The sequence below is a fragment of the Phyllostomus discolor genome, chromosome 5 (assembly GCF_004126475.2).
Source record: "Phyllostomus discolor isolate MPI-MPIP mPhyDis1 chromosome 5, mPhyDis1.pri.v3, whole genome shotgun sequence".
Taxonomy (NCBI): Eukaryota; Metazoa; Chordata; class Mammalia; order Chiroptera; family Phyllostomidae; genus Phyllostomus; species Phyllostomus discolor.
Window position 1 is genome coordinate 12,081,596 of NC_040907.2, and position 22,386 is coordinate 12,103,981.

Below are 22,386 nucleotides of genomic sequence, written 5' to 3' on the forward strand. Positions count from 1 at the left end.
TGACTTACAGCAGCCGCCTCTATTTAGCTCACAATCCCACAGGATGGCCGTTTAGTCTGGGCTCAGCCGGGCGGTTGTTCGGTCTCAGCGAGGTTCTCTCGTGTGGCTGTGGTCGGCTCCGAGTTGGCGTTGCTGATCTTCGCTGAGCATCCTCACCTGTCTGAGTCTCCGCTGAGACAACTGGGCCGACTTACCGTGATCCAGGTGGGCGCCCACCCTCCAGCATGCTGGCCCCCGCCTTTGTCTCACGGTGGGGGCAGGTATCCCGAGAGAGAGAGTCCGACACACGAGCCCTCCTAAAGCCTAGACTGGGGAACGGACAGACCATCCCTTCCACTGCTACAACCTACTGAACAACGCAGGTCCCAAGGCCAGTTCCTAGCCCAGATTCAGAGGGTGGGGAAAACACTCTGCCCCGTGATGGGGAAAGCTGGGTGTCACATCGTGAGAGGTGAGGGTACGGAGAAGTAAGGATAACTGTGGCTGCTTTTGCGATCCACCATACCAGTCGGGCATTATAAAGACCAGGGTCCACTCAGATTAGATCACTTTAATATTTAATAGAATTTACGTCTGATGTAACTAGGGGCTTCTAAGTGTGGATGGAAATTTTGGATGTCGCTAATTCCCGCTGCCACGCCCTCTTCCTCCATTTCCTCCACACCTTCTTGGCCACGTCCTCTACGTGGCTGTGGGCGATGTTCCCGTGCCCTGCCTCCTGAGAGGTGACAATGGCGTCGATTCTCTCCCGCCCAAGGGTTTTCAGAAGGCGGACCTTGAGCACATGAGAAACAAACTCCAAGTGTGCCCTTTGGGTCCGTGGCGTGCGTGCCAAGACCGTGTCTATTCTCCAGGGTGTCTGCCTTGCTCACAGATCTGGGTGGTGGGCCCATTCCCACGTCCGCCCTGCAGCCTGCTCTGGGGTGGGGTGGGGGAGAAGGAGGGAGAGTTCAGGGGAGATCCTGGGGCCCCTTCCTCCTGGGAACTTCCTGGGACGGGGGCTGGGGACATCCCTCTCACGCTGTCACCTTGTCCTGTTGCCTCCCAACACTTTCTCCTCTGGGAATGTGTCCCTGATGTATGGAGACACGTATGGCCTGTCTCCCTTTAGAGGATGCCAGGAGTTTGTCTCCGGTCCTCAGCCCTCCCGACGCTGAGTGATGGAGAGGTGCTCCGGCCAGATGCCAGAGTGCGAGCTGAACCAACTGGAGCCGGTCAGGGTGATGGGAGAGGGCTTCCCGGAAGTGATCCCGCGGCAGATGCTGACCAACGGAAGGGGCCCGTGGCCTCCCTAGCACTGGAGTTTACTCCTGCCGCACCGGGGCCGGCTCAGGAAGAACTGCTTGAAGTTCTTCTCGTAGGTGGGCAGGCTCTCTTTGAAGCAGTACGCGGATTGCTTGTCACACTCGCAGGCCCCCAGCCCACACAGGCAGCCGACGCTGGGACCCAGACCGCATTCACCTGCGGAGAGACAGAGTGACGGTCACCGGGAGCTCCCAGCTCACTCCCGGGCCTGGGTCTACGGTTTGGGAGGACAGAGCCTGCTGTAAGGGGCCAGACGTTGAACACAGAAAAGGAAAGTCACTTGGAGTCCTTTTCCTTTGTCCCCAGGTGCCTGATCACACCTGCACGTGTCACAAGTACTGGCGTAAGGAGCAGCCTAGAAGAAACCAGGAGAAGTTGGGGAGCGTGGCCTGCATGGAGGGGCGCCCTGAGTTAGTACCCCGGGGTAGTGGGCAGCTGTGGGGGCAGCTGTGGGAGCCACTTCCTCAGAACTCATCTCAGACTTCCAACCGCCTGCTTGGCATCTCATGGGGATGCCTCAGACGCCAACAGCTTACCACGTCCGAAAGGGAATTCATGATGCAAGCGCCCCCCACCCCCGCCCACCGAGCCTGTCCTGCAGCCACACTGCTGGCGCGGCAAATGCCACCACCTCCTACTCGAGCCAGAAAACGAGCAGCCAACCCTGATCCTTCCCGCCTTTGACTTTTCACGCCCTGTCCACCCGCACATCCCACTGATTGCGCTGTTTCAACTACTTCACCCTCTGCCCTCTGCTCTCCGTCTTCTCAGCCACCACCCCGGTCCCGGTCCTCACCAGCTCTTCATCCCTGGCGGAAGGAAATAAACAGGGGCCTCTCCACATGCGACCTGGGTTAGGTTCGCCCCCTCCGTAAAGCCCTGCTGTGGGTTCCCGCTATTTGGGGAAGACATCCCAAACAAATCCTTGCCACGGGCTCCAAAGCAGGCTGCCACGATCTGGCCCTGGCCAACCTCTCTCTCCTCCTTGTCCCTCCTTTGTCCACCTTCGCTCTGGTCCAGCACACCAGCCTCTTTGGGTCACGTGTCTTGCTCTGTCTTGTCCCAGGGTCTTTGTACTTGCTGTCCTTTTTGTCCGAAACAGTTTTCTCCAGGATGTTCAGGGAGCTGGATCCATCCTGCATTTGGGTCTCGGTCAAATTCGCCCTCATGCAAGAGGCTCTCCCTGGCCACCCGACCTGAGGCTCTCTCCCGCTGCTCTCTCTTGCCTCCCTGTCGACGTATCTGCTGGACAGTCACAACTGCCGCTTCTCCCCCATTTACTTGCTTGTGCCTGTCCCTTCTCAGCAGAGGGTGAGCTCTGTGAGGCTGTGACTTTGTCTGTCTGTCTGTCTGTCCACTGCAGTATCCCCAGCATGCAGAATAAGTGCCAGCCCATAGTAGGTGCTCAGCAAACAGTCACTGAATAATTGAATGGAGCCTCCACAGGCCTTTGGAATGAAGTGCTTGCCCACTGGCCAGTGCCACTAGATAAGCGTCTTTTATTAGTGATCAGAGGTGCAGTGTGTGTGTGTGTGTGTGTGTGTGCGCGCGAGAGACAAGCAAGAGAGAGAGCGAGAGGGAGAGAGAGAGTGAGAGAGAGATCTAAGGTACAGGGATCTAAGAGATCTCCCTCTTTCTAGATAACTCCACCCAGTTCCACTCTCTTTTGAGGGTCTGGGTGAGAAAGGGAGGCAGCCGGACACCCTGGTTTGTCGAGTTTGGACAAGTTAGCGTCAATATCCTAATGTCTAAAATGGTGATGAAAAATAATAGTGCCCAAAGCAAGTAAGTGTCCACTCCCCTGGGTTGAGAGGATTCCCGCTGCTGCTGGCACACGGGGCGGTCCGGTGTACCTGGTCCCCAGAGAGTGCTGTGTGAATGCCCGCTGCTAGGACGATGGCGTGCCCTTCGCCTCACAGGTCGGACAAAGAAGATTCCTCTTGAGTGGGAATACGTTGGGGGGGCTATAGCCGGTGCCTCGCTCCCTCCCCGAGGCCCACATGTCCTGCAGGAGCTGTCCTCCCCCCTCTCCCCAGAGGTGTGAGTGCCCAGGAGATGCAGACGCCCTCCCTACACCTCAGCTCCACCTCTTCGGTCACCCTCACGACAGGCTGTGCCTGGGGTGTTCCCACCTCTGGTTCTCCATTCTTGCCACACCCACTGTGCCTGCCGCCTGATCACCTTTGCCCTCACACACCCCCTTCCCCACCTGTGAGAATCCCTCAAGACCCAACAAGCCCCAGCACCCCCAGGCACCCCCTCAAGAGCCCCGGTTCACGTCCATGTCTAAGTCTGTCACCTGGGCTGCACCCAGCGCGTCCTTTGCTTCCGTCCCTGGGCGGCTGCTGCATTCTGCAGTGGCACACTTGGTCTGTGGCTGGTCCTCGCAGGGGAGGAGGGCTACTTGGGCATGCTCTCCCCGGAGAAGGGCCTGGTGTCCCATGCTGTCGCTCACCCAGGTGCTGCGTCTCTGGAAACCTGACTTGAGACACCTTCTCTCCCCACCTCGGCCCCCTCCTCTCCCCTTCCTCTCTTCTTTCCCATCTCTCCTTTCTTCCATCCTGGTTCTGCAAACCGCCCCTCCCTTCTCTCACGCCCCTCTCCCAGTCTTGCTTTGTCTTCCGGTCCTTTCCAAAGCGTGGAGTATAATCTCTCCCGACACTCAGTGCTGCTTCTAAAGGCTTGCCCAGTCCCCGGGCCGTCTGGAAGTGACCTTGCGTGGTCTGTGACTGTGGACTGCCATCTGTGCAGGCATCCCACAGCTGGGGGGCGTGGGGGGGGGTGGGATCAGGCCTGCTGTGGCCTAGAGAAAGAGACAGCCCTCGGCCAAGGAAAGGCCATCTCTGGAAGCCAATCTTTCAAAACAAGCCTCAATCCAGATTCTGCGTCTTCCAATTTACAGATGGGGAAACTGAGGCACGAACAATGGAACTGACAACTTATGATATTCTTTCTCATTCCATGAAAATGCACGTCCACTAAGGAGACAGCACCAGGCCTGCGTCCCTGCCCAGGGCTAAACTGGACCGCCTGCCAGGCCGCCACCTGTCTGCATGCTGGCCTCCGTGCTGGCCCCCGAGTCCCCTCCTGTCTCCGGGCCCCTCCCTGGGTGCCCTTGTTCGGCCACAGGGCTTTAAGGACCACCCGAGCACCTGTCCCCACGCCAGCCCCAGCGGCTCCCTTGAGCTCTGGTCTCCAACATGCTCGTGTCCCCTGGACCTCCCTCTTGGCATCTGACATGCGTCTCAACCCCCCCGGCTCGAGACAAGCACTCGCTGTGGCTTCACAGTCTGCTCCTCCCCCACCGGCGGCCCAGAGGGTGCCGCCGTCATCCACGGCTGCTCAGGCAGGGAACCCCACGCTCAGCCTCCCTGCCCTTCCTGCCCCGCATCGGGCGCATCAGCAGGTCCTGCTGATTCACCCCCAAACACACCCAGCGCCTGACACTGCTCCCCACCTCCATGCCATCACCCTCATCCACGCGGTGGTGACTTCTCCCCACTCGTGGTTCCCCCGTTTTCTCCCTTGCTCCCCAACTTCTCTGCAGTGGCCACGGTGAGCTCTCTTAAGCAAAATTAATGCAGAGCACTCCCTGCTTCAAAGGACCCAACAGCGTCCCCTGCCATTAAAGCAGAAAGTGGGCTCCTCACCCCGTCCCCCCAGCCCTGTGGGACTTGACCCTGTCCAAGGTCCACCCTCATCTCCCCTCCCCTCCTTCCTGTCTCCTCTGTGCCCACCCCACTGGCCACATGCCACCTCCTGAGAGGCCTTCCTCAGCCATCTAACGTAGCCATCCTTCCCTCCCACTGCCTCCGACTTCCTTTACCCAGCTGCCCTGTTATAAATGCTTCATAGCACTTGTCACTACCCGAATGTGTCTTTACCTCTGAATATTTTATGACCCGTCTCCCTCCTTAAACGCAAGCTCCTTCCGGGAAGGGAGTCTGCCTTGTCCTCGCAGATCTCCGGCCCTGCGCACGCGCTCAACCCCCCCCCCCCGCCGCCACCTGCTGCCGCCCCCCTGGCTGGGCCTCTGGCCGCCCCAGGAAGCAGGAAGCCAGGCTCTGGGTCCAGACCTGCCGCCTGCACCCTCCAGGACCTCAGCGGCTTCTCTCCAAGGCCGCTCCTCAGCTCTCCAATGGGCACAAGGACACCTGCACGGACTGTCTAATGGTCTGTCATGTATTCACTCATCAAACACTGAGCTCCTATGGTGGGCCTGGTCTTGGGCTAGAATCTGGGGGCAGAGGTCTGAGTGAGCAGACCCCACACGGCCCAGCTCCAGGGGCACCCTTCCCCGTGGGCTCCGAGAATGAGTGCCTTGGAACAAGACAGGCTTGTCGCCTGCTCTCCTGGAACCCACATTCCGTTGGCAGGGGGCAGTTGGTGCAAAAGTAAACAAGGTAATTTCAGGTGCGGGCAAACACTCGGAGAGAAAACTGGTGACGTGTCAGCGAGGGCAAGTGCCGAGAGGAATACATCCAGCAGCAGAGGAGGAAGATCTGGGCGAACAACGAATTCCACCAGTTACCAGGTCCACCTCGCGCCCTTTGGCAGAGGGAGCAGGTGCTGTTGGCTGCCACCCGGTCCCTGCCTGCCTCCCTCCCACGGCCAGGCTCCTCCCCGCACAGCATATGCGGGCCTGTGTGGGTGGAGGGGGCTGTCACCACTGGCTGATCTTACAGTCCCTTGCAAATGCCAAGCGCTTATGTAAGCCCACTCACAGGAGAGATAACCGCCTCCCTGATTGCCGCAGGGCAGCCTTCCTCACCGGGCAAATTGGCCAGAGGGCTCGGTTGACAGGCCTATCTCGGCACTGATCTCCCAGTGACATTTAGAGACGTGGACAGACCAAGTTGTTTTCCTCCTTTCCCTCCCCTGCTCACCAACTGCATCCCAGAGCAGCCACCGGTTGCTAAGCAACCTGTGACTGGGCCTGGGTGCAGGATTTCAGAACCAGAGGCTGGGGAGGCTATTAACCCATGCAGGGCAACTCTTGAACTGCAGTGTAACCGGGGGTGGGGGTGGGGAGCTCTTCTCCTACGAGGGTCTCATGCCTTGAGCTCAAGGAGATGCAAACGCAGAGGAAATGCTTCAGAGAAATCTCTCAGTGGTAATAAAGAAAATCCCAGTGCTTCTGCACAAAGTGAAGGGGACAAGAAAATTTGGATGTGAAAAGCAAGCTCGGCTTCTAAAAGGAAGGGCATTACCTAAGCCCCTGCTGTGGGCCAGGGACTTTTGTTGGGTTACTTTAGTCAGTCCTCACAGCAACCGCGTGAAGTGCGTATTATCATCTCCATGTTATAGACGAGGAGCCTAAGGTCCAGGTGCTTTTGCAATTACCAGCTAGAAGGGATGAAGTCAGGATTTGAACCCAGCTCTGCCCCGCTCCAAAGCACTGCTCTCTCTGGGCCTCTTAGCAGGGCGGCTAGGACAGAAGGGTCTGGGGCCCTGCAGGGGAGCAAACTCCATCTGCCTTTCTTTGCCCCCCCCCCCTCCCGGGCTGGGGCTGAGCATGCTAACGAGTGTGCCGCAGACATTAAGGTTTGCATTTGTGTGAGTCCTCCAACCAAGTGCACCCCATCACCCTCTCGATAGCCCCCCGCCACTGTGGAGTGTGGCATGAGGCAGGAGCACCAGCTCTGGGGTCAGAGGACCAGGCTCTGAAGCCAGCTTTCCTCTCCCTGGCTGTGTGCTCTTGGCATCTCCCTGAACCTCACTGAGCCTCAGGGTCCTCCTCAATAATGGGGAGAATGCCCACTTCAAAGGCTTGTCATGGGGGTTCCAGGTACTGACACAGACGCTCACAACCCACCCCTGTTATTATGACACTTATTTTGTGGACGGAGAGACCGAGATGCAGAGGACGGCAGCCAGGCAGTGCGTTCCAGAACACTGGGAGGGCTCCAGACGCTCGTGGTCCTGTCTTGCCGGTTACTTGGGTCAAGCCTGCCCCCTCTCTGGGCCTCAGTCTCCCTTTTGTTACAAAGAAGGGTTAGTCTGGATGGTCGCCAAAGGCGACTTAGGTTCTGGAAAACACCAAGAAAGCAGGGCTCAAGGCTGCCTTGCTCAGTGCCCCAGTCCCTGGCACAGCGCTGGCCCTGGATGGGCACCCAGCAAGCACACAGGCATTACTGGGCGAGTGGGTGAAAGTGCCTGAGTCTCCCGTAAGGCCTCAGCACCTACCAGCAGCAGACCCAGGATTAGAACCCAGATCACCCAGGTCTCAGCCCTATTCCTGGGATCAGGGCCTTGGCAAGGTAGGGTGAGGGTGACAGGGGGTCTGCCTGGGTGGGCCTCCCTGGCTGGGTCAGCTGAGGAAAGGGAAGCTGATATCCTGGTGGTGGCAGGGAAGCGTCCCTGCGTGCTAATCCCCCGAGCAGGGCTCTGGCCTCCGGGAGCCTCATCAAGTTGCAGAAGCGACTGGTCACTGCCACTCAGCAGGGGCTGTCTAGCTCCCAGCCCCTGCCTGCACCTTCTGACGCCTCTCGGCACGTGCCTAGCAGAGGACATGCCACCACCTGGCGTTCCAGCCTCTGTTCCGTGTCACACTCCTCCATCTCCTGGGTGGTGGCTCCGACCCTCTGTGGGAAGTGAAGAGGCTGGTAATGGAGCCACTCCGGACGCACACCGCCCAGGTCGGCCCTCATGGGCACAGCCAGCCCGCAGGAGCCGAGGGTGGAGGCTCAGTCTGGGCCTGGGACTGGTGTGTGTGAAGGTCTTTGTTCCTGAGGAAGTTCCGCTCCCCCCTCAGAGCACCTCGTCCCTCTTCCTCGGTCCCTGGGCTTCACGGCAACATCGGAGGAGAGAGCTCCTTAAGTATATTTTCTCTAAAACACCTGCCTTTCTGATCACTGAAGGTGACGCTTGACAGGGCAGACGGTAAGACCAACGCGAAGAGAGGTGAGGAGGAACCAGTGAGAAGAAAGCAAGCCCCTGAGCCAGGTTGAGAAAAGAGTTGGGGGCGCATCTTTGTGCTGTGCCCCCTCCCTTACCGACCAGCAGCGGGATCGCCCCACATCTCAGAGGTGGGGCCTGGCGTGGGGGGGGGGGGGCAGACACTTGGTCTGGCCTCCAGAGGGCGTCAGACGCCAAGCAAACAATACTTGGGGGCCACCTCCTCCACCCACCCTCCACTCCCTGCCCTCGTACCAGGCCGTGATCTCTTCCTATCTCCTGAACATGACCTTGGGGCCTCAAAGAAGAGACACTTCGCTTTAGGCCTGAGGGCGGTCATGGCCAGACAGCTCCAACACCGGAAGTCTCCTTGAGCTCACATGGAAAAGGGGGGCTCTCTCCCCACTGGCAGTGTGCCTGGGGGCAGGGGGCTCTAGGGGCCGGGAAGCAGGGACACAGCTGAAGCTGGCCCTTCCGAGGCAGAGGCCTGAGCCCCCAGCCCACCGCGTCTCAGTTCTCACCACTGGGACTGTCCCCAGCCTCTGGGGGACTGCCCAGTCTCCTTGGTCCCTCTTGGCATGTCCTGAGCCAGAACCCAGAATGGGGACACAGGGGGGACCTGGGTCTGGGCGCTGAGCACCCCGCTATAGTGGGGGAAATGAGGACAAGGGACGCAGCGGTTTCCTGACCCCAGGAGGAGACATGAACTTCAAGGCCCACTCACAGCTGTGCATGAACACACGTGGGGCGAGAGGGGGTCCTGCTACTCTGCTGGCCGAGGGGGAGGAGGTCTCGCACTCTCAGGGGAGGTAGAACCACCAACTCCACTGGGACGAGCGGCACCCACAAGGAGCCCGTGGCCCAGGACTCTCCAGTGCGCTGCTGTTTAGACTGAGCTGGCCCTGCCCCGCCCTCCCCCAACCAGCAGCCCCGGAACATCTCCCTGGACATCGGGGCCACTCCCCACGTGCTGGACATTCAGTACTTGCCCGCCCTTGTTCTTTGTCCTCTTCCTTGAATGCCCTCAATGACATGTGAGTGCCCTGCCCCACCCCCTCTTATTTACTTTAGTGTCCCCCAGGGTCCCTGTCACAGTGCTTGGCATGCAACCACCCTGAACAAACGTTTGTTCAACCGAAAGACAGCAGAGCCGCTTTGTCAATGCACGACAGACATGAGGAAGAGTCTAGTTCTCAGCAGCAACAGTTGCCAGGCGGAGCTGCAAATCCAACATAATCTCCAGTCAACAGCAGTTGATTGAGCCTGGACCGCGTGCGCCGGCTCCCCGCTCCCACAGGGTGCTGGGCGCAGCTGCGGGCAGGGGCCACCGGGGAGAGACACGGCAAGGACTCCGAGGAAGCTCTGGTTCTCGGCATTGCTGCCGCTTACTGTCTCAACGCACTTGGAAAAAATCTTATTCCCTAAAGGTACCGTGGATCCACGAGGAGGCAGATGTTAAGGGAAGGTTCAGGTTCAAAGACATTTGCCCACAGAGAGACTACTCACAGACCACGGTGCTGTTGACGATGTGGAACTGGTAGCTGTTCAGCAGGGGCTGGCAGCCGATCTGCTTCAGCCTCTCGTAGCAGCAGTCATGCGCCAGGCAGCACCTGGGGGCCAGAGCAGAGTGGGAGAGGGACTGTGCCGTGGCTGGGCCCTGGGGAGTCGGCTGGGGGACCCTGGTGGGAAGGACTCACCTGCCTCCTCCCCTGGACAAGAAGGCGTGGGAAGTAGGGAGGTAAATGAATGACAGTACTTAAAAACACTATCGATAACCACTCACACTGGTGCGCCCTGTCCAGTATCCATGTCACTTAGAGCCTCACAGTCACCCTATGAAGTGCGACCACTGTCCCCATTTCACAGGGGAGGAAATGAACCTCAGATGTGAATGTCCCAAAAGTATGCAGCGGGAGATGGACAGACTCAGGACTCCACTTGAGGTCTGTGCATGCATTCATTCACTGAATGACTTTTTACTGAGCACCTACTATACGCCAAGCACCGTGACAGTCTCTGAGGACAGCCTCAGTTGTCAGCAAAAACACACAGTGCTTCAGTTCTTGCTCTCGTAGTGCTCAGAGAGACGGGGCGGGGGGGGGGGGCAGGTGGAGGCAGGAGGGGAGAGCATTCGAGGGCGGGAAACAGCTGGGGAGTGGCCTCGGCTCATCTCTGCGACCGGCGCACAAGGGGCAGGAGAGCGGACACCTGGCGCCGCTGGATTCTAGGACGCAGAACAGAAAGGGCTTCTGGCTGATGCCCTTGGCCAGATGCTTCAGTGCTCCCCCTCCCTGTCCCCATCTGCAGGCAGGCTCTCTGCCATCTGTCATCTTCGGCTAACAGTGTTACATTTCTCATCTGCCTTTGAACTTGAACAGGGGAGGCACAGCGCATCAAAGGGCCTTGACGGTAAAACAAGCAAATTCTTGTTCAAACCCCTACTCGGCCACACGGTCGCTGCATGTGTTTGGGCTTCACCACTTGGGTTTGGTGGGTCCTCCCCGTTGTCGCCTGTACGACAGGGATGGGACACCGCCCCAGCCACTCACTCATTGCGAGGACTGAATCATGTCCCATGGGCAAATCACCAATCCCAGCGCTCGGCACGTGAGGGGCATCTCGTCAGGGTCAGGTCCCCTCCAGGGCTCTGGGCCCTTCCAGCTGCAGCATTTCAGGTCTCAGGAGCCCAACCCAGAGATGTCAAGCTCCAGGAGTGACACCTCAGGCCCCGTGGTGGGGACATATTTGTCCAGGCGAGGTTTAAAGTGGCAAGGAACATTTTGTTTCTTATTCCTTCCAAAGAAGGTCACATACTCCCCCGTTTCCTGCCTCCCAGACCTTCGCCAGATCACACCAAGCTCCATTTTACCAGGAACTCACACTCCCTGACCCCCATCCTTGGAGCGGACCTGGCAGCCAGGCTTGCGCCGTGTGACCTCGCCCAGATGGGTGACTTTTCCAATGGGACCACTCAGATCCTCTCCCCTGGAATACGGAATGAGGGCTGGGGGACAGCGGGTCCTAGCAACTGGGGGGCTGAGAGAAGACCACATTTGCCGTGAGAAGTGAAAGACTTTCTAGAGCTCTGGGCAGGACTGACTGCATCGTTCGAAAGGCCTGGCACGAAATGAAAACGTAAGAAGGCACAGGGCCCCAGGAATGCAGGTCCCACACAGCTGTGCAGGCTGCACGCTCAGAGACTCAGCCCCGGTCTCGGGTTCCTCCAGGCCTCCCCCCAGCTCCCTCTCAGTTTCTGCTCAGGTTCACCTGAATTGGTTTCTATTACTTGCAAGGCAAGAGTCCTGATACATCCCCTCTCTTCAAACGTGGGCTTCAATGCAAAGAGCATGATAGGAGGCCTTGGAGCCTCAGCACTCACCTGTCAGTGTCGTCCACGGGGGTCCCTTTGCCCCCGAGCCCGCAGTAACAGCCGTATCCGTAATAGGAGAAGAAGGCACTGCGCCCCGTGATGTGCTTGACCATCCTCTGAAACTGCCAGAAGCTGCTGTGGGTGAGGGCTACCACTGCCAAGGAGGAAATCGGGGAGGGGACAGAGTGCCGTGAGAGCCCCGCTGCTCTAGCGCCCCCTGGCCCCAACACCCTGCATTCTGGGACTCGGGCGCCCCTGAGCATGCGTGGTGCGTCGCTGGCAGGCTGGGATGCCTGGCCCCTCCCATGCGGAAGGAGGTCGGATCAGACCCACCGCGTCACACAGCTCGTTTGGTGCTGGTCCAGGATGAGAAGCCAGTCTCCGTGAGGTTCAGAACAATACCGTCGACTACAATCTTCCCCAAAGTAAAAACCCACCCGGCCAGGCAGAAACTCCCTCAGGTCTGATGTTCGGTGAGAACGGGAGAAGTTCAAAGCCAGAAATGCCAGGCCCTACCAATATCACAGGGCACGAACAGGCTCACAGAAGACACAGAATACTTCGGGGGCAGAAAAGATAACCTCAGTCCATTTTTTTAATGGCAAACATGCATGGATCCAGCGATGTTTCCTTCTAAAAAATGCTTACAGGAGTGGGGGGAGGGGAGTGTGTGGGCATGTGTTTGCTGCAGCGTTGGGATATCAAAAAACTGGGAACTACCCACCTACCCACTGACGGGGGATTGTAACAAAATGATGTTTGGAGAGCGGACTACTTTTAGCAATCCCCCAAGGCAATGGGATTGAGGAGGTAGGTGGAAAGAAAAGCAGGGAACATTTTTTGTGTGTGTATGTTTATGCTGTTTGATTTTTTTTTACAATGAGCATGTATTGCTTTTCCATTAAAAGGTGTGTGTATGTGTGTTTAAAGTCCTAGAGGATGTATACCTCTTTTTTTTTAAGATTTTATTTATTTATTTTTAGAGAAGGGAGGGAAGGGAGGGAGAGAGGGAAACATCAATATGTGGTTGCCTCTTGTGCACCCCCTACTGGGGACCTGGACTGCAACACAGGCATGTGCCCTGACTGGGAATCGAACCTGCGACCCTTTGGTTCACAGCCCAGCATTCAACCCACTGAGTCCCACCAGCCAGGGCTGGGATGGAGCCCTAACTCTAATAAGTGGTTACACCTGGGTGCAGGAGACGGCTCGGAGTCAGGGAGGATAACAAGGGACTTCATGTTCTTACGCTATACTCACTTATTTTACTTTTTAATTACAAGCATATGTTAATCTCGCCACAAAAATAAAACAAAAACATGAACTTGAAGAACTAACAACAGAGACAGAAGGCTTGGGGAAATTTTCCCAGGAGCCTTCCCATCACACACTGTGGTTTCGGGTGTCTCGTCACCAAGTGCCAAAGGGGGGGCTGAAGCCTGGGGGCGGGCCCTGCTGCACCAGTGGCCCCTAGGGGGGGGGATCTTCCGGGCACACCACAGGGTGGGGGACAGCAGAAGAGGCACTTCCTGCATACGGGTCCCCCACACCATGACCTTGAAAACTGTACATTCCACCACTAAGAGAAAATCAGAACCTCTTTTTTGACATTTTGACTTAGGGACCCGGAAGTTATTGCTCCATGGCTGAAACAGGTAGGAGACTAGATTTAGACAAATCATTCAACCAATCAAAGAGTCGAGGAGTCTCCCAACAGAAGTAGCACTGTTTTCCACTACGTTCTTTTCACTCTGCAGAGGTGGGCAATCTGATCTCCCCGTAGTGATGACTTTTGATGACCAATTATTCCGTAAGTCACCATCAGAATGCCCTTCTGACTGAAAAGAGTTGTTCCTGAGTGAGCTAGGGAGATGTCTATGGTTGTGTTCTGGAATGCACGTGACTCGACATGAAGGCAACTAGCACCCAGAGGGAAGACCCCTGCAGAGGCTGCACGTGGTGAAACAGAGTCGGATGCCCTCCTTCTTAGCAAGTGGTTGCTCAACCTTTGATTCCCCAGAAGTTCTGGGAGGCCCCAACACTGGGATCAGCGCATTTTGCAGAAGAGATGGAGCAGGAGGGCGTGGGTGGGAGCCTGCTCTACTCCTGATTCTCTTTTGAGTGACACCTGATGTCCCCTCACCTGAAGCCGCCCTGGGAGGGACCAGCCCAAGGAGACACACACACACACACACACACACACACACACGGACAGCGCCTTGGCACTCTCGCAGCTGCGCTCCACTGGCTCTACTCACAGCAGGAGGCGAAGACCGTGAGAACGCCGAGGGCCCTCATTCCCGAGAAGCCCAGGGGGTCCCAGGCCCCTTGATCACAGCTTCCTCTGGTCCCCGGGGGCCGGTCGTTGAGCTCCTGTTCGGGGAGGAAAGGACCCAAATGAGGCCCCAGCTGCGGTGCGGACCTTGGAAGGCCCTCGGTGGGGAGCTCGGAGCAGAGAGATCTTTTTCCAACCCAATTATCTCTAAACATGATACTCTTTCTGGTATTTAGACCTAAATATAAAGATAAGGAAGCTTCTGTTGCTTGAAAAGTGCAAGTTTTTTTTTCTTTTAATTTCTTTCTTTGGCAACACTCTCTCTTCATCTCGTTTATTTTTTTTTCCTCTGAGGAGTCAGTATTCCTTCTGTTCCCAAGTTCAAAGGCGTATAGGAGGTCCGCGATGGAAATCCAGTGCAGGAACGCTGGGCCCCGTTTGCACGGGGGCTACCCTCCCCCCTACCCGTGTTTTCCTTCCTTAATGCCCAGGTATCTCACTCATCAACTTAGCCCCCTAGGCTTCCTCTCCTTAAAGTGAGACTCAAAAGGCTTATCATGCATCCCCAACATTTATTCAGAAATTACTGAGTGCCGGGTGCTGTTTTCTTTAAAGGCTTCACAGGCATCACACTATTGAACCTTCAGAAAAACGGGCGAGGGTTTGTCGTCATTTTAGGCCCAGGGACTTGATGAGGGGCGAGAGCGCAGGAGGCAGGGCGGCACAGCCCCCCACGCCAGCAGCCTCTAGGGCCGCAGCCCGCAAGCGGGTGGGTGGTGTCTGGGCGCTGCCCTCTCAGACCCGTCAGTTCATCTCAGACAGCGAGGAAACATCGGCTGGGTTTTTTCCCCGTGGAGAAGGCAAGCAAGAAAGAGCCCGAAGGATACACGAGTCAAGGCTCATTCCATCGTGTTCGTCTCTTTACCCCTGGAGTCTCCACAGCACAGTGCCCGGGACACACTGGTAATAGTGGTAAGGGTGGGTGACATTTGCATCACGCGTGTTCCATGCTTGGCACAGTTTCTGAGCACTTCGCATATATTTATGCATTAAGCGCTCCCATCCCCCAGCCAGATCAGTACGAATATTATCCTCACTTTGCAGAGAAGGAAACCAGGCATGGAGAGATGGGCAGTATTAAGTAAGTATTTGGGGAATGAATGAATGAATGAATGAATGGATACCCAGAGTACAATCATGCTGCAAGTTACAGAAATTGAAACAAAATACAGCCTACTGAGGGCCAGCACGGGGCTCAGCACGGTCCGTGGATCACCCCCTCGAGCCCTCTTGGAAGACTCCCAAGGAGGCAGACGATCACCCCCAGTTTACTGAGGAGGGAATCGAGACAGGTGGAGGTCAGGTACTCGTCCCTGCAAACTGACAGAGCCAGGACTTGGCCCAAGCGTGTCTCACTCCAGAGGTGGCACCCTGAGCCCCTTAGCAGCTCTCCTGCCTGCCTGTGGGCCGCTGGGCAAAGAGCTGTCCCCATCCAAAACACGGCAGAGAACACGGAACCCAGCGGCCCGAGCATCCAAGCAGATGCCACAGTGCTCTTATTTTAGACACCGTCCTGGCAATGCATCAGCCCCTTTTCCTCAGACCCAGAAGTTGAACAGGAATAAAGCTCGAGCGGCTGCTCTTAGCAGGAAGGCAAGAGAGAGGGAGAAACGAGGAAAACAGCAACTGACCCAGCCTGCGAACCCGGAGCCACGGAGAGCAGGGGCAGACGGCTCTAGCCACATCAGCAGTGCTGTTCCTGAAGCACAATTAGGGACTTCGTGTCGCCAAGAGCAGCTTTCGTTTTGCCAGAGACTGCGAAGGTGAAAAGCAAATAAGCTCCTGCCTTCAGCCCAGCCCTGGGGGAGGTCATTTAGACTTGGAGCCAGACATCCTTGGCAGGGGAGGTGGGGAGGGGGGAGGGAGGGAGGGGGGAGTAGGGGAGGGTACTGACGGGCAGCTTGCTGGATCTCTCGGTAGAAAAGCTGTGCAGTCAACAACATCATCATCACCACCGATTTAATTCTCATTTGCCAACCACCTACCCTGAAGCAGGCACTGTGTGGGCAAAGCGGGGGGCACAGACATGGGCTTACAACCTACTGAAGCTGCTATGCAGTGTAACGTGAAAAATATGACGAGGACCATCAACCCTGAGTAAGCCCTTACCACGTGCTACGACCCTCACATGCATTCTCTCATCTCACCCTCACGGCAACCCTATTCTCATCGTCCCCATTCCACAGATGTGGACACTGAAGCCCAGAGAAGTTAAACCAGTTGCTCAAGCTTCTCAGCTAGCAGGCGGTGCAGCCAAGATTCCAATCGACTCCAGAGGCCACGCCTGCAGCACCCGTGGTGGGGCAACAGGTGGACAGGATCCAGACGAAGTGCCTGCAGCCGTGCAGGGGGTGGGTGGGGCTCTGGGTCCAGGGCGGGCCTTAGAGGCAGCCGGAGGGGGGTTTTAAAGCAGCTCCGCCCCCCAGCAGCCGGGGCCCCCAGAGGCTTAGTCGTTTTTGAAAGCTGTCTCAACGGAAGATGAGAGGGACTGACCTAGTGGGGGTGCACGGTGCCTTCCTGGCTGGCATGTCCTACAGGACCAAAAGGGACCAGAAAAAGGACATGAGGTCTGGAGGGAGAGAAAGTGTCTTAGAAGAGCCTTCGTGAAAAAGGTGACTTTTAAGATGGGCCTTGAAGGATCAGTGGATTTGGATAAACTTCAAGGAAGGGAGCAGGGCGGGACAGGCATGAGCAGAGACCCTGGAGGGGAAAAACCTGAGGGCCCATTTGGGACACAAGTTGGCTGGAGCTCAGGGACAGACCCGGGGCGTAGAGGGGACTGTGGCTGGGAAGGAGAGTGAGTGAGTCTATGTGTGAGCGGGCACGACGGTGACCTCTGACCACGCTGCCAAGAACCCACAGTGCGTGTGTGCATTATAGGGTCCGTCCTTTACAGACACCTTTTTTATTTTTGTTTTATCTTCACCCAACCACGTTTTTTCATTGCTTTTAAAGAGAAAGGAAGGGAGAGAGAGAAACTGTGATGCAAGAGAGAGGCATCGATGGGTTCCCTCCCATACTCTCCTGGACTGGGGATTGATGCAATCTAGGTATGTGCCCTGTCGGAGAATCGAACCCTCAACCTTTGATTACAGGATGCGGCTCCAACTCACTGAGCCACGCTGCCCAGGGCTGCAGACACCTTCTTTAAAGCCAGATGGGAGACAAAGGCAGCAGAGTCAGCCTCTCTTTGAAGAGCAGGTGGGCATGGCAACTGACCAGCCAGCTGCCTTTCCTTCCCCCCAGCACCCCCTCACTTCACGCTGTGCATTATGGGATACCTGGAGCACAAGGTGCGCACTGCTAAGTAAACGTTAAAGGGACCCTAAGCACCAGCACCGTCCCATGGCCTGCCCGAGTGTGCGTGCGCGCGCGCACACACACACACACACACACACATATACTCGAAGAGGGTGAGAAGCCCATTTGATTTTCCAAAAGATTGCATAACTCTTAACGTGCTATTAAAATAGCTGATGAAGAATCCACTTTCATCTTTTCCCGGTGGGCGTTCAGGGGCTGGAGAGCATTGCTTAGATACTCTGACAGAATCATTTACAGGAAATAAGCCACCAGCGCAGAGTTGCAAACCCATCCACTCCCCCACACCGCCACCTCCGGCACCCTCTCAGGGCCTCAGATACCTCCCTGGGTGTCTGGGGGTGGGCGAGGGGGTGACCTGAGCAGGAGGCTTTCCCGGCCAGGCACTCCCACCAGCAGCTCCCCCAGACCAGGCGCTTCCCTTCTCAGAGGGGCAGAGACACCGCTGCCGGAATGAGCGCCTCCTTCGCAGACCTCAGGGCCCTGTGTGTCGGTGCCAATCACTTCGCACGTCATCCCGTCCGGCCTGTGCCTGCTCATCCACACTTGGCTCGAACCCAGTTGAAAATTATCTGATCTGTAACTCTCTGGGTGCGCGATGTGTCTTCTCAACCGAATGGGAACGTCTTGAGGGGGGTTGGCATCACGCTCATATTTCACTCCTGTTCCACGTGTCTGGGACAGGCGAGACGGCAAATATTTCGCCCCAGTGCTAAGACATGAATCCTGATTCTTTCCTCTGGTAGTAGGGTTCCTGCGTGTCCACTAACATCTTCTCATATTATTGTCACTCAGTTACTGACCTGAGTATTTCAAGAGTCTAGAACAATGCTCAGAAGACAATAGTCCAGTTAAGACTCCTTCCGGAGCTATCTTAATTCCAACGTGCGCTCTGAAGGGTGAGTGAGCAGTAGGGAGGGGAAGGGGAGGAGGGGTTGGGGAGATTAGAGAAGAATGTTCTAGGCCAAAGGGACAGCAGCAGCGAAGGCCTGGACTGTGGTGAGTGTGTGCGCACGTGTGGCCCTGTGACGGAGAACAGGCTTCGGCGCAAACATGGAGGGGCGGTCAGTGTAGGACAGAGTCCGGGGACGTGTCCCCAGCATTAGAACAGGGGGGAGGGGGGAAAGCAGGCAGACACGAGTGGACAAGTTTGTCTGGTGGCAGAAAGCTGCGAACATTTCCACGGGATGGCTTCTATTTTCTCTCTGAAGAGAGACATTTACCTCCTGAATGGGGAGAGGTGAGGGGAGAGGTGGGAGGTGCAGGAGGGAGAACGAGGTTTGAAACGGCCTCTGGGGAGAAAGGGGACAGAACTGAGCTGGGGAGAGGGGAAGGATTCCCGTGTGGGGCTAAGGGCTGCGCGGAGGCTGGAGACCGCGCGTTCCCATCCACGTCCTGTGGCTGGTCGAGATTTCGCCAGTGCCTGGCTGTCAGGGGCCCCACGGGGGTTTCAGCGAGTGGGAGGAATGGAGAGCGGCAGCCAGGGCGTCCAGCATTCTTGCAAGGAAGTGGCCGAGGGGACAGACCTGGGAAGACCAGGCTGAGAGGCAGGAGAAAGCAGAGCGGGCGAAGGGGAGTGCAGCCTGCGAGGTGTTGAGCGACAAACGCGGTAGAAGGGAAGGACTCGCTGCAGGTGCCAGAGGTCCTGGTCAGGAAGGTCAAAGCAGGTGGAAATGTGGTTGAAAACAAGGTCCCGGATGGGATGTGGCCCAGAACTGGGAGGCTGAAGGAGGACAGATAAGGCAGAATAGTGGTCCCCAACTGAAACAGACGTCCTCAAAGCAGCCACTCAGGTTCCAGGGTCACCAGGAATCAGTGAGTCCTGCAGCTTCATCTAAAAGCTGGGGACACTGACAGGGTCCCGGTCACAAAACAGGCTTGGCAGGCAGACTGCTCCTCGCCCCCAGCCTCCGGCCCAGAGCTCCAGGCTCGTTCCCCAGGAGACAGGAAACCAGGCAGGAAAGCCGAGAAACCGAGCCAGGATCCGGGTCGCCTACCCCGCCTCCACCCGCCTGCCTGGCCCCTGCCCCACCTCAGCCCGGCCTAGCCAGTTCTGGCCAGACCGGAAGCACGTGGCCCCCCACCGGCGTGGTTGCCCGGGCGACCGGCGCTGTTTACCAGGGGGGACTGAGCCCGGTGGCTGCCGCGGATGGAGCGGAGAGGCGAGGTGAGCAAGCCCAGGCCTCTGGCCCCCTGTCTTGCTCACCCCCCCCAGGGCCTAAAAGGGATCTGGAGAGGCCAGACCCGACCACCCACCCAGCCCATCGTCGGGTGGGCCTCCCCACACCTGGACGGGGAGACCCCTGGGAGACAGGACAGGGGCCCTGAGAGTGGTGGCTACGCCCCAGTGGCAAAGCCAGCCCTGCCGGAGCTCACCGTTGCCGGAACAGGATGACTCCGGGGCTCTGCAGAAGCCGAGGGCCCTGGGAAGCCGTTGGGCCATGCCCTCCTGGCTGGGCAGTGGAGACGGGACACAGACCCAGAGGGACAAAAGGACATCCCACCAGTCACATGGAGAGACCGGAACCGATCTGAGCCTCCCCCACACCCGTGCTCTTTGGCCCAAGTCAACTCTCACTTTCCAGACTCTCATTCTCGCCCCTCCCCCATACCCCCTCCTCCTGCTGCTTAGGCTTCTGTGCTCCTGGAGCTCCCAGTACTTGGAAATAATTGAGCTCTCCCCCTCCACCAATCCCCCTTGGAATCATTCCCACTTCCTTTTCCAAACCTTTGATCACTGGGTGGCTTGCGGTCCGATTTCTCCACTCCCCCCCTGTAATGCGGCACCCTGCAGAGGTCAGTGCATTCTCATTCTCAGTGCATTAGTCCTGGTTCCCACCGGGAATGACCCCGACGTTTTCCCATCCTCAGGCCCACTACTCTCTCCTGTTGGTTCTTCTGAGCGCATTTCATCCTGAAAGCCTCACAAGGAGGGGAGGGGGTGGTCAGGGGATAGCATTCACTGATAAATATTTTTAAAAGACCAATTCAGATATATGCATCCTTGACACATACCAGCAGATGGTATGTGGGTGGCTGTATTTCATCACATGTGCTGTAGGCTTAGATGTGCGTTGTGGGTGAAATAGGGTGGTCTGACCCTGTGGTGGAAGGTGGGCCTTAGCAAAGCGGGAATATGACTTTAACCTCTCCCATCCCACCTTTCTTCTTTCCAGTGGATGTGGTGATTAATCTTAAGGAATGAGCACCTGCCCTTCGGCAGCTCCTTGGAAACAGGCCTCAGTGTTTGTTTCCTCACTCCCAGCAGGCCTGTTGGGTGCAGCGTCTCTGTTGAAGTAAACAGGCCACTGGCCTATCCAGCTGGCAGCTTGATGGGTGCCTGCCTGCACCTAGATCTCGTCAGATCGTTCCAGGGTTGTGTCTGCAGGGCGGAGAGGTGGTGAAGTGAGCTGAGCAGGGAGCAGGAATCCTGAGGAGGAGGAGGGCCGCAGCAGCCTCCCCGGACTGAGGGCGGTGGGCAGGGCTCGGGGCGCAGAGGTGACCTGGGTCCCCAAACACCTGTGGGCCCGATCTCCCCTGCCCCTATTCTAGCTGCTGGGGAGAGCTGGTGTTCCCGCCGCTCAACAGATGGTCCCTGCGCCGGAGGGGAGGCAGAGGGTTATGAAAGCAGGTTCGACGGAGCGGTGTTACCTGAAGGAGGTGTGAGTCTCTAAATAACCGTGAGTGGGCTTCTAAGGATGAGTCATCGCTGCGGCTCTTCTCCGAGATAGTTCCCAGTCATGTTATCTTATGACCATTGTGTCTTGAGCAGGACGCCCCCCGCACACGGGTAATTATATAGTCCCACAAGGCACGGAGAGAGAGTGCCCGCACACACTGCACACACTCCGGTTTGGCTGTTAAAAATAAGCCAGCAGCGCGAGCGCCTGGGAGGACACATGACTTTCCTCCTCAAAGTTGTTCAAGAAGAGGTTTCTAAGTTACCAAACTCACTGACAGTGAAACCTTCCTGACGCGTGTGTGGGAGTGAGGAGCCGAGGCTGCGATAACTCTGTAGAAGCTGTGGCAAGTTAATAGCCGCTCTGCCGGGGGGGCGGGGGGGCAGAGAGGGGAGGTGGTGCGCAGGGGGAGCTTATCTTGGGCCGAACAGTTGGACGGCCGTGCCCTCCTCTTGCAGTGCGGAGCGAAAGTGAAGAATGGCTTCATTACAAGGGGAAGCCTTTAGAACTGAGAACCAAAAGGGGAAAAACACCCAACACGTGCTTCCCAGTTGATCAGAAAATAGATTCAATTAGCAAGGAGATGGGCAGGCTTTTTGGGTGCCGAGGAGAAGGCTGCAGGACCCCCAGCCGCCAGGTTGGGTGTGAGAGACAGGGGAGAGGAGGGAGGTGGGGGGTGGGAGGGAAGACTCTGTGAGAGGGAAGGAGGAAACACGGAGGCCGCTGGGTTCACCCCGAGAGGGTAGCTTTGCTTGAGACTTTGCCCTGGGTAGCACTTCAGGAAGACACAGGAATGTTGTGTGTTTGGCTGGGTTGTGGTCCGAATGGAGAGGAAGAGGATGCCCCCTGCAACTAGGCAACCGTGGGGACGTTGCAAGGTTAGAGGGCAGAGCCAAGGGTGCTCAGCATCGCGTGACGAAGGCAGCCTGGAGTAAGTGAATTTGTGGTGTTAAAGTGTGGCTTTAGAAGGGATTTGTTGGAAAGCATGTGTCTCATCTTCCTGAGGCAATTTCAGGAGGCCAGAGCTTGCTGAAATCCACCTCCCAGCACTTCCGGGCAGTGGGCGAGGCAGGCATGAGTCCCACGATGCACCGGGCTGGTTAGAGTTGACTACACCCTGGGCAAGAGCTCGGAAGCAACAGGTAAGGCATTTGGACCTAGCATAATAAAAGCACTAAGCAAACAGAAAACCAAAAACAAAAGCAAAAAAAAACCCCTTACCATTGAATTGTCTTTACTATGTATTGAGCCTGGTGGTCACAGCCTGACATAGGTTAATTCATATTACCATCCTCCTGTTACAGACAAAGAGACCAGTGTGCAGAGGTGTGTAAATAATGTCTTCAAGGTCATAGAGCTAATTCTATAGGTGAGGAAAGTGACGGACCAGAAGGATGGAGTGACTGCCCTGCGGTTGCCTCGCTAGCTCCAGACAGAGCCTGAACTAGAACCCAGGTCTCAGGACTCCCGGGCCTGTG

At 57.0% G+C, this 22,386-nt stretch overlaps 2 protein-coding genes and 1 long non-coding RNA gene across 6 annotated transcripts in view; 2 read left to right on the forward strand and 1 right to left on the reverse strand.

The window, feature by feature from the left end:
- Positions 1-20,567, reverse strand: PLA2G2C (phospholipase A2 group IIC). The gene is made up of 5 exons (XM_036025426.1): positions 19,605-20,567; positions 13,831-13,945; positions 11,582-11,726; positions 9,709-9,812; positions 1-1,461 (listed from the first exon to the last, which is right to left on the reverse strand). The coding sequence occupies exons 1-5, from the start codon at positions 19,725-19,727 to the stop codon at positions 1,292-1,294; spliced, it is 657 nt and encodes a 218-aa protein (XP_035881319.1). The 5' UTR covers positions 19,728-20,567; the 3' UTR covers positions 1-1,291.
- On the forward strand, positions 2,686-3,066 carry LOC118500524. Its single transcript, XR_004903086.1, has 2 exons — positions 2,686-2,837; positions 2,884-3,066. It is a non-coding gene; the product is annotated as an uncharacterized LOC118500524 (long non-coding RNA).
- The window catches only part of UBXN10 (UBX domain protein 10), a 10,637-nt gene continuing 7,461 nt past the window's right edge, over positions 19,211-22,386 (forward strand). The window contains exon 1 of one of the 4 annotated variants that reach the window (XM_028513395.2): positions 19,211-19,395. The gene's annotated coding sequence lies outside the window, so the exon portion shown is untranslated. Of the gene's footprint in view, positions 19,396-19,440; positions 19,500-20,745; positions 20,889-21,836; positions 22,051-22,386 lie in introns of those variants that run through there. The other 3 variants (XM_036025425.1, XM_036025424.1, XM_036025423.1) reach the window with 3 other exon arrangements.